Source organism: Nerophis ophidion, linkage group LG09, assembly GCF_033978795.1.
Source record: "Nerophis ophidion isolate RoL-2023_Sa linkage group LG09, RoL_Noph_v1.0, whole genome shotgun sequence".
Classification (NCBI taxonomy): domain Eukaryota; kingdom Metazoa; phylum Chordata; class Actinopteri; order Syngnathiformes; family Syngnathidae; genus Nerophis; species Nerophis ophidion.
In genome coordinates this window covers 12904729-12917110 of record NC_084619.1, presented here as the reverse complement: position 1 = coordinate 12917110, position 12382 = coordinate 12904729, and the positions used below count along the sequence as shown (strand labels likewise).

Genomic DNA, 12382 nt, shown 5'->3' with positions numbered 1-12382 from the left:
TGCATTACCGCCTAAGTGATCAAAGGTCCGTAATATCATCGCTTACGTGCAGTGATTTCTCCAGATTCTCTGAACCTTTTGATGATTTTACGGACCGTAGATGGTAAAATCCCTAAATTCCTTGCAATAGCTCGTTGAGAAATGTTGTTCTAAAACTGTTCGACAATTTGCTTACAAATTGGTGATCCTCACCCTAACCTTGTTTGTGAATTACTCAGCATTTCATGGAAGCTGCTTTTATACCCAATCGTGGCACCCACCTGTTCCCAATTAGCCTGCACACCTGTGGGATGTTCCAAATAAGTGTTTGATGAGCATTCCTCAACTTTATCGGTATTTATTGCCACCTTTCCCAACTCCTTTGTCACGTGTTGCTGGCATCAAATTCCAAAGTTAATGATTATTTGCACAAAAAAAAAATGTTTATCGGTTTTAACATCAAATATGTTGTCTTTGTAGCATATTCAACTGAATATGGGTTGAAAATGATTTGAAAATCATTGTATTCCGTTTATATTTACATCTAACACAATTTCCCAACTCATATGGAAACAGGGTTTCTACGGTCAGTGCAAAAATGAGTGTGAGACTGCAAACGGTGTGCTTGTTGGCAAAGTCCACTTCAAAATGAACCCTGACTGGACTTTAGATAAAACTTTTCTATAGATGTTCCCATTCATCTGGGTCATTTTGTTCTTAGGGCATTCAATCGATAGCATCTGGACTGTTTGGTCTGGAGGCAGTTTGCCGATCATCAAAGCAGGCTTCATCAATTCATGCTCATAGACTCAGATGGTCAGATTGAGTCTTAGACTAAGAATGGTCTAGTTTAGTAAGTGGTACCAACACCCCAACTATTTATACTTCAACACCAGGAGGATGCGCCTGGGCAAGGATGGTTCTGCCTTAGCGCAGTGAGAAAAACAACTGTTGAGATGCAAAACAGCAATCTTACTGTCAATGCTAATGACAGTCTTTGAAGTGGAATTTCCCCTCGTTAGCATTGAAGTATTGTGTGGCAAACCGATCGCTGTGGAAGGACCACTATCAGCCCAAAATAGTCGAATCACCCACGTTAGCATTCCATTCGGTTGTAAACAAATGGAACAAAGGGGCATCTGTGACTCAAATGTTTCTCACTCTTGTTATTTGCTGGAGGCTAAACTGCAAACCCTTTTAGGAATGGTTGAAAGGACAGTGTTGTATGTGGGAGATAGGTGGTGTCGCAGACTCTCTTCTCTGTTCAGGGAGGTTTTTTCAATCTTGACGGAAATTGAGTCCTTTACCCCTCTTTCGTACAATCTCTCCTCCCTGTCCAGAATCTGTTCATTTTTATTTTCAAAGGAGTGCTGTTTCTCCTTGAAGTGCTGATAGACACTTGAGTTTTGGCCTGAAGAGAGCCGAACTATGCTGTACATACAGAGGTTGTTTTGTTTAGTGCTTTCTTCATTACATTGGCCAGAATACATCAAATTGTTTTGTGTGTGTAGGTTGTCTCAGATAGACCTGATACACATGGAATGAACTCAGACACTATCAATTTTTAACAAACACAACATCCGAGTACACTTGAAACCAGGCAACACCCACAAAAACAATCTGGTGTCTGCTGTCCAATGTAATGATGGATGCAATGATTCATGTATTGGGGAAACAAAACAACCATTAAGCACAGCATTGACGGCAAGACCCAGCTGGAAGGTACGACAGAAGAGTGAGGGAAGCTATTTACGTCACAATTGAAAAACCATCCCTGAACAGAGGAGTTGGTCTGCGACACTACCTACTGTACGGGTCACCAACGCGGTGCCCGCGGGCACCAGGTAGCCCGTAAGAACCAGATGAGTAGGCCGCTGGCCTGTTCTAAAAAATACCTCAAATAGCAGCACTTACCAGTGAGCTATTTTTTAAATAATATTTATTTACTAGCAAGCTGGTCTCGCTTTGCTCGACATTTTTAATTCAGAGAGACAAAACTAAAATAGAATTTGAAAATCCAAGAAAATATTTTAAAGACTTGGTCTTCACTTGTTCAAATAAATTCATTTATTGTTTTACTTTGCTTCTTATAACTTTCAGAAAGACAATTGTAGAGAAAAAAATACAAACTTAAAAATGATTTTAGGATTTTTAAACACATATACCTTTTTACCTTTTAAATTCCTTCCTCTTCTTTCCTGACAATTTAAATAAATGTTCAAGTAATTATTTTTTTTTATTGTATACCAACCGGTATAGCTCGGTTGGTAGAGCGGCCGTGCCAGCAACTTGAGGGTTGCAGGTTCGATCCCCGCTTCTGCCATCCTAGTCACTGCCGTGGTGTCCTTGGGCAAGACACTTTACCCACCTGCTCCCAGTGGCACCCACACTGGTTTAAAAATGTAACTTAGATATTGGGTTTCACAATGTAAAGCGCTTTGAGTCACTTTGAGAAAAGCGCTATATAAAATATACTTCACTTTTTTCGACGAAGAATATTTGTAAAATATTTCTTCAAACTTGTTATGATTAAAATTAAAAAAAAATATTCTGGCAAATGTAGAAAATCTGTAGAATATAATTTAAATCTTATTTCAAAGTCTTTTGAATTTCTTTTAAAATTTTTGTTCTGGAAAATCTAGAAGAAATAATGATTTGTCTTTGTTAGAAATATAGCTTGGTCCAATTTGTTATATATTCTAACAAAGTGCAGATTGGATTGTAACCTATTTAAAACATGTCATCAAAATTCTAAAATTAATCTTAATCAGGAAAAATGACTAATGATGTTCCATAAATATATTTTTTTTATTTTTCAAAAAGATTTGAGTTAGCTAGTTTTTCTCTTCATTTTTTTCGATTGAATTTTGAATTTTAAAGAGTTGAAATTGAAGATAAACTATGTTTCAAAATTAAATTTTAATTTTTTTTTCGTCTTTTCTCCTCTTTGAAACCGTTCAATGAAGTGTTTTTTTCATCATTTATTCTCTACAAAAAACCTTCGGTAAAAGGAAAAAAAATGTACGACGGAATGACAGACAGAAATACCCAATTTTTTTTTTTATATATACCGGTATATAGATTTATTTATTAAAGGTAAATTGAGCAAATTGGCTATTTCTGGCAGTTTATTTAAGTGTGTATCAAACTGGTAGCCCTTCGCATTAATCAGTACCCAACAAGTGGCTCTTGGTTTCAAAAAGGTTGGTGACCGACCCCTGACCTACTTTATCTTCCACATACAACACTGTGCTTTCAACCATTCCTAAAAGTCACTGCAATTTAGCCTTCAACAAATAACAGGATATAGAACATTCTGGTCACAGATGCTCCTTTTTGTGCCATTTGTTTACAACTGAATGGAATGCTGACATGGGTGATTGCGACTGATATTGGGCAGATAGTGGTCATTCCACAGTATCCTTTTGTGACACAATTCCTCAAAGCTAACGAGGTGAAATTCCACTAGAATGACTGTCTTTGGCATTGATGGTAGGATTGCTCTTTTGCATCTCAACAGTTGTTTTTCGCACTACAATAGGTTGAAACCATCCTTGCCCCGGCACACCCTTCTGGTGTTGGAGTATAAATATTTGTGGTTTTGGCACCACCCGCTGGAATATATCTGACCAATCTACAGTAAGTCTTTGAGCATGAACTGATAGAGCCTACTTGGATGAGAGGCAAAATGTCTTCTAAGACAAACCAACAGGTCCAGTTGGGATCAACTGAGTGCCCTGAGAATTAGGTAAGACTGTTGCCAAGTTTTGAGCTAATAATTGTCGTGTATTCAAGTAAAACATTTAAAAATATTTCCTGTATGACATTCTGACAAAATTGCATTTTTGTCAAAATTATGCAGTCATAGCCTGTAATTGATCATAGATATTCTAAATTTGAAAGTGTGATTCATATGGTTAAATTATTAATCATTGGACAGCACTAAAATAACTGAAGCTGGATAATGTCCGTTCCTATTTACTTTCCAACAATATTTTCAACATTTAAAAAAGATTCAATCTACTATACTGTATCATATTTTTTTTTAGATGAAAAACATGTTTTTGGACTTAGCACTTTTTCAAAATACTCACAATCTGTGTGCTCTATTTTTGAAAAGTATGTTCCTGTGTTTTATCTTGTTCTAAAGGGAATAAAAGGAGAAAAGGGGGAACACGGCAAACCCGGGAACCACGTAAGTTGATCCTTTTTTTTGTATCTATCTATTAAATATACTATTGTTAAAAAAATGCTTACATAAATTGTTGTAGGTCACTGATGCTCCAACGTTGGTACGTGTACCACAAGTGGTAGACAGACTCATTCTAGTGGTATGCCAAACAATTAAAAAAATAAAGTACAATGTTTTATTTTCCTATATTCAAACACAGTGTTACTGTTGTAACTATGTGTAATGTTACAATGGCCACACATTTAAAATATTGTATACTCGTTAAAAAGAAACCTCTGCCCTGTTTTTTAATGAATACTTAGGTTTACTATGCTACTGTATTTTGAGGTTGGTCAGTATGGTGGTATTTGGAGAGCCAAGTGTTTTCTGAGGTGGTACTTGGTGAAAAAAAGTTTAAGAACCACTGTTGTAGGTGATACCTCCTTAGTTTATTATGCTAAAGCGGTTTATAGTAATTGAATATGTATTTGGTGGGTTGTTTTTATCATCCCACCATGTGAAACATTCTTGGTCTATTTCAGTGCTTTTCAATTATTTTCTGTAAAAGACGGAAAGAGTAACATTTGTCTATAAAACTGTTATACGTACACCTCTGCATAACATTGTAACCTTATTCAAATTAAAGAAAAAAAGAAGTAAATATACAGTAGATCAATTTACAGCAAATAACTTTATTAACATTGTTTCTTAGTCTGTTACAGAAAATAATTAAAATGCATAATTTTGCCTGAAATTAAAACAATATATCATTTTTTAACAATAAACATTTTTGACCAACTTGAACCATTTGACACTGAAGAATAAGATTGAATAAAAGAAAATGGACCGATGGATGGAAAGTCGATAAATAAAGATAAATACTAATATCAAATGAGAAAATCCCTAACCGGGTCTATATTATAAAGTTACAATTTTCCATATTGCCACTAGGTGTCACTAGACCTCCAGTAAGGAACCCAGGCTTTTTTTTCATTATTTAACTGATTGTCTCATTGCCTTCTGTTAAATTTGTTCACATATATATATATATATATATATATATATATATATATATATATATATATGTATATATATATATATATATACATATATATATACATATATATATTTATATTCATATATATATATATATATACATACATGTACACACACATATATATATATATATATATATTTATATACACATATATATACATACATGTACACACACACATGTATATATATATATATACATACATACATGTACACACATACATGTACATATATATACATATAAATATATATATATATATATACACAGACATATACATACATACATACGTATGTATATATATATATGTATATATATATACATACGTATGTATATATATATATATATATATATGTATATATATACACACACACATACATATATGTGTATGTATCTATAGAGTATATATATATATACATACATGTGTGTGTATATACATACATATATATACACACATATATATATATATATTTTTTTTTTTTTCAGATACTTTTGAGAATACAACCCTATTGAATATTTGCAGTTTATCCTGTATATAGTGCCATAGATGAAAACCATGGTACACCCTGTTGTATTCAGAAAAACCAAAAGCTATATGTAATAAATAATTCTGTTAAAATAATATGATGCATTTCAATTCATTTTCCTTTCTGTCTCCGTGAATAACTACTTGTGTGTTTTAGTTTTAGTTATGTATGTTCACTACACACAGTTTAAAAGTTTCTTCTTGTGCTGCCGACTAAAATGATCACAGACAAGTCCAGTAATGTGAATTTTTTGCACATTCTTTTTAATGGACAGGGATCGCCGGGTCTGCAGGGTCGAAAGGGGGAGGTATGTGTACCTAATCCTTCTGGAAAAACATCCACCCAAGCTGACATTTACTGCTAACATTGCCCTTGTGTTTTTGTTAGAAAGGGACAACAGGAGATTTGGGACAAAGAGGTCAAGAAGGTCAAATGGGACGACCTGGACAGCCAGGTCAGACAGGTCAGCCGGGACCTCGAGGGCCTCAGGGGGATACGGGTCCTCCTGGCCAACCTGGACCTGCGGGAAGATCTGTAATGTTCCTTACAGTTTAACCTACTGTGTGACTTGTTAATCTTTATGTTCATATTGTAATTTTTGTCATTACAGGCCAGTGCAATTTCCGACATGCATATTCGTCAAGTATGCAGAGAAATTCTTCAAGGTGAGTTTTTTTATGGCGACCCGCAATTATTTGAACACGTTGAAAAATACAGTCCATGGGGGTTCCCCATCTGGGTTGAACTAAAACAAGCTTTGAAAGCTATCCTGATGTAAGTACAATTAAAAAAATATAAGTTTTAGAATTAAGAAACCAGTTGTCAGTAACTTGTGGAGAACAGGTTTGGTTCTCAGACTTTTACTTTATTGCAGGGGTTTAAAACACATTTTCACTGAGGGCCACGTTGCAGTTGTTGCTGCTCTGAGGGCTGCTTGTAACAGTGAGTAATATACAAGTATACATGTATAAAGAGTCACTTAATGATAATATTATACAATTGCATATGCATTTGATTATTATACGGTATGGTACACTCTTTATTGTTGTTGCACAAGTACAACACAATTCAAAGGCCTACTAAAATGAGATTTTCTTATTTAAACGGGGATAGCAGGTCCATTCCATGTGTCATACTTGATCATTTCGCGATATTGCCATATTTTTGCTGAAAGGATTTAGTAGAGAACATCGACGATAAATTTCGCAACTTTTGGTCGCTAATAAAAAAAGCTCTGCCTTTACTGGAAGTAGCAGACAATGACGTCACAAGGGTGAGGGCTCCTCACATTGTTTATAATGTCAGCCTCCAGCATCAAGAGCTATTCGGATCGAGAAAGCGACAATTTCCCCATTAATTTGAGCGAGTATGAAAGATTTGTGGATGAGGATATTGATAGTGAAGGACTAGAAGAAAAAAAAAAAGGCGATTGCATTGGGAGCGATTCAGATGTTTTTAGACACATTTACTAGGATAATTCTGGGGAATCCCTTATCTTTCTATTGTGTTGCTAGTGTTTTAGTGAGTTAAATAGTACCTGATAGTCGGAGGGATCTGTCCACGGGTGTGTTGACGCCAGTCTCTGAGAGAAGTCACGGCAACTGCATGGATGGCGTAAGCTCCGCTGATCTCCGGTAAGAGGCGACTTTTTACCACAATTTTCTCACCGAAATCTGCCGGTTGACAAGTGGTCGGGATCCATGTTTGCTTGAACGCTCTGATCCATAGTAAAGCTTCACCTCCGAGAATTTTAAACAAGGAAACACCGTGTGTTTGTGTGGCTAAAGGCTAAAGCTTCCCACCACCAGGTTTCTACTTTGACTTCTCCATTATTAATTGAACAAATTGCAAAAGATTCAGCAACACAGATGTCCAAAATACTGTGTAATTGCACGATGAATAGAGACGACTTTTAGCCATAAGTGGTGCTGGCTAATATGTCCCCTCCAACCAATAACGTCACAAACATGCGTCATCATACGCGTCATCATTCCGCGACGTTTTCAACAGGGAACTCCGCGGGAAATTTAAAATTGTAATTTAGTAAACTAAAAAGGCCGTATTGGCATGTGTTGCAATGTTAATATTTCATCATTGATGTATAAACTATCAGACTGCGTGGTCGGTAGTAGTGGGTTTCAGTAAGCCTTTAATTTTAAGATTAGACAAACAGGGTAAAGAATGGTAACGGTGATGGGTCACCACTTACGGCGCCCCGTAGAAGGTGGGAAAGAGGTAGAAGTTGGGGGAGGATTAGTAAATCTCAGACTGGACCTCTATGGGGTAAAGGGCATATACTGCGGCCGAGAAAAAAAATTGATAAGCACATATATACATGTTGACAGAAAGCACAAGACTTGCAGCAGGAGGGGAGGGGGCAGGCATCCTGCCTGAAGCTGTCAGCCACTAAGGGCACTGCTTTGTTTTCCGTCATACCGCTTGGAATGAAACGGTGCAACATGCTTGGTGTGTCGCTGGGGGTATGTGTGCAAGAAGTAGCCATGGTCCATGGTGTGTGTGTGTGTTAAGTCTGTAGGCCTGCAGTCGCTCTGCAGGCGCTGGCAAAGGAACAGAGTTTATTTTTCCGAGTGTTGTACCCATTACATTTTTTATGTCCACTGTAGGCAGATAGGGGCAGCACGGTGGTAGAGGGGTTAGTGCATCCGCCTCACAATACGAAGGTCCTGAGTAGTCCTGGGCAACGTTCCCTCTAAGGTGCATGTGCAATTGCACACTGCTCACGCCAAATCTAGGCCGCACACAAAATCGAATAAAAAGATAAGCACATAACAGTGTGCACGTCTGCCGTAGCTCACATGTGCGCCACTGAATGCTTAAGGAGTTTTGGCGTTTGCTCACACATATGAAAAATTGGAGGGAAAATTGGTCCAGGGTTCAATCCCGGGCTCGGGATCTTTCTGTGTGGAGTTTGCATGTCCTCCCTGTGACTGCGTGGGTTCCCTCCGGGTACTCCGGCTTCGTTCTTACTTCCAAAGACATGCACCTGGGGATAGGTTGATTGGCAACACTAAATTGGCCCTAGGGTGTGAATATGACTGTGAATGTTGTCTGTCTATCTGTGTTGGCCCTGCGATGAGGTGGCAACTTGTCCAGGGTGTACTGCGCCTTCCGCCTGATTGTAGCTGAGATAGGCACCAGCGCCCCCCCCGAACCTAAAGTTAATAAGCTGTAGACAGGAAGCTCTGTAGAATTTACAATGTTTGTTTTTTTTAAACGTTAAAATTCTGGCGACTGAGCGGACATATTTTTTACTGTAATATATATGGTTGCTGTTGATTTCATAGTGAATTATTGTAAGTAAGTAGAAAAACAGTACCACTGTTTTTTTTTAACGGTAAAATGATTTCCAGGTTTTCGCGAGCCAAATCTGGCCAACCAGGCCTTGAGTTTGACACCTGTGCTCTAGTGTTTATATCTTTCATTATTTGCTTTCTGCATTAAATTTCAGCTTTAGGTGTTGGTTTGAAATGTATGTATCCCTTAAGCCAGTGGTTCTCAACCTTTTTTCAGTGATGTACCCCCTGTGAACATTTTTTTGATTCAAGCACCCCCTAATCAAAGCAAAGCATTTTTGGTTGAAAAAAAGAGATAAAGAAGTAAAATACAGCACTATGTCATCAGTTTCTGATTTATTAAATTGTATAACAGTGCAAAATATTGCTCATTTGTAGTGGTCTTTCTTGAACTATTCGGGAAACAAAGATATAAAAATAACTAAAAACTTGTTGAAAAATAAACAAGTGATTCAATTATAAATAAAAAATGTTACGCATAAAAGTAATCATCAACTTAAAGTGCCCTCTTTGGGGATTGTAATAGAGATCCATCTGGATTCATGAACTTAATTCTAAACATTTCTTCACTAAAAACACATCTTTAACATCAATATTTATGGAACATGTCCACAAAAAATCTAGCTGTCAACACTGAATATTGCATTGTTGCATTTCTTTTCACAGTTTATGAACTTACATTCATATTTTGTTGAAGTATTATTCAATAAATATATTTGTAAATGATTTTTGAATTTTTGCTATTTTTAGAATATTTTTTAAAAATCTCACATACCCCTTGGCATACCTTCAAGTACCCCCAGGGTTACCCGTACCCCCATTTGAGAACCACTGCTCTAAGACACTTCTAAGGACATTGAATTGGTTTCTACCGGACTGTTCAGTTTGTCTTAGAAGACGTTTCACCCCTTATCCGAGTGGGCTTCATAAGTTCATGTACACACACTTAGATAAAACATCTCTAGTCTGAGATAATGGTGCAGTTTCCAAAGTATTTATCCTCTGAAAGTGGGGGGCATGCCCAGACAAGGATAATTTCACTCTGTAGTGGAGTAGAACGACAAAGAAAAGTTACGGTACAAAGAAGAAAAACTAACAGTCGTTAGGATGGCATCACCATGAATTGATTAACGTGGACCCCGACTTAAACAAGTTGAAAAACTTATTCGGGTGTTACCATTTAGTGGTCAATTGTACGAAATATGTACTGAACTGTGCAATCTGCTAATAAAAGTGTCAATCAATCAATCAATCACCCTCGTTAGCAAGCCCTTCAGCTGTAACAAAAGCTGAGGGCCCACTCAACAAACACAATCGCATTTCTTTTGTTCATCATTTGTTAGAAGCTAATTTATTCCATCTCTTAGGAATGGATGAGAGGAAAGCATGAACGCCAACAGCATTAATATCGAATAAGAGGCGAAACATCTTCAAAGCTAATTTGAACAGTCGAGTTGCAATTGATTCAATGCCCTGAGAATACTATTGGATCGGGACAACCCTAAGAAAAGTAACAGGAATGAAAATATACACACTCAAAGGCACAACCAACCCTAAAACAGGGATTTTGTCACATCTATCCATCCATTTTCTACCGCTTATCCCTTTCGGGGTCGCGGGGGGTGCTGAATTCTATCTCAGCTGCATTCGGGCGGAAGGCGGTGTACACCCTGGACAAATCGCCACCTCACCACAGGGCCAACACAGATAGACAACATTCAAACTCACATTCACACACTTGTTAATGGCTAAAATATGTTAACCTTAACATATTTTAGCCATTAACAAGTGTGTGAAATATAAAACAAAAATATGTTAACCTTAACCGGGCACAGCCCGAAGAGGCAACGTGGGTCATCCCTCCAATGGGCTCACCACTCATAGGAGGGGCCATAGAGGTCGGGTGCATTGTGAGCTGGGCGGCAGCCGAGGGCAGGGCACTTGGCGGTCCGATCCTCGGCTACAGAAGCTAGCTCTTGGGACGTGGAACGTCACCTCACTGGGGGGGAAGGAGCCTGAGCTAGTGCGCGAGGTAGAGAAGTTCCGGCTGGATATAGTCGGACTCACCTCGACGCACAGCAAGGGCTCTGGAACCAGTTCTCTCGAGAGGGACTGGACCCTCTTCCACTCTGGCGTTGCCGGCAGTGAGAGGCGACGGGCTGGGGTGGCAATTCTGGTTGCCCCCCGGCTCAAAGCCTGTACGTTTGAGTTCAACCCAGTGGACGAGAGGGTAGTTTCCCTTCGCCTTCGGGTGGGGGGACGGGTCCTGACTGTTGTTTGTGCTTACGCACCAAACAGCAGTTCAGAATACCCACACTTTTTGGGTACACTTGAGGGAGTACTGGAAAGTGCTCCTCCGGGTGATTCCCTTGTCCTACTGGGAGACTTCAACGCTCATGTTGGCAACGACAGTGAAACCTGGAGAGGCGTGATTGGGAAGAATGGTCGCCCGGATCTAAACCCGAGTGGTGTTTTGTTATTGGACTTTTGTGCTCGTCACAGTTTGTCGATAACAAACACCATGTTCAAACATAAGGGTGTCCATATGTGCACTTGGCACCAGGACACCCTAGGCCGCAGTTCCATGATCGACTTTGTAGTTGTGTCATCGGATTTGCGGCCTTATGTTTTGGACACTCGGGTGAAGAGAGGGGCGGAGCTTTCTACCGATCACCACCTGGTGGTGAGTTGGCTGCGATGGTGGGGGAGGATGCCGGACAGACCTGGCAGGCCCAAGCGCATTGTGAGGGTCTTCTGGGAACGTCTGGCAGAGTCTCCTGTCAGAGAGAGTTTCAATTCACACCTCCGGGAGAACTTTGAACATGTCACGAGGGAGGTGCGGGACATTGAGTCCAAGTGGACCATGTTCCGAACCTCTATTGTCGAGGCGGCTGATTGGAGCTGTGGCCGCAAGGTTGTTGGTGCCTGTCGTGGCGGTAATCCCAGAACCCGTTGGTGGACACCAGCAGTGAGGGATGCCGTCAAGCTGAAGAAGGAGTCCTATCGGGTTCTTTTGGCTCATAGGACTCCGGAGGCAGTGGACGGGTCCCGACGGGCCAAGCGGTGTGCAGCTTTAGCGGTCGCGGAGGCAAAAACTCGGACATGGGAAGAGTTCGTGGAAGCCATGGAAAACGACTTCCGGACGGCTTCGAAGCGATTCTGGACCACCATACGGCGCCTCAGGAAGGGGAAGCAGTGCACTATCAACACCGTGTATGGTGCGGATGGTGTTCTGCTGACTTCGACTGCGGATGTTGTGGATCGGTGGAGGGAATACTTCGAAGACCTCCTCAATCCCACCCACATGTCTTTCTTTGAGGAAGCGGTGCCTGGGGAATCT

General features: G+C 39.4%; 1 protein-coding gene across 3 annotated transcripts in view; it reads left to right on the top strand.

Annotated features, from left to right (window-relative positions):
- Nucleotides 1-12382, top strand: part of col21a1 (collagen, type XXI, alpha 1) — a 113895-nt gene that overhangs the window by 81574 nt on the left and 19939 nt on the right. For all 3 annotated transcript variants that reach the window (XM_061910344.1, XM_061910346.1, XM_061910345.1), the window contains 4 exons: nt 4130-4174; nt 6003-6035; nt 6116-6262; nt 6339-6393. In XM_061910344.1, the coding sequence (XP_061766328.1) occupies nt 4130-4174; nt 6003-6035; nt 6116-6262; nt 6339-6393 (280 nt within the window). The remainder of the gene's footprint in view (nt 1-4129; nt 4175-6002; nt 6036-6115; nt 6263-6338; nt 6394-12382) is intronic.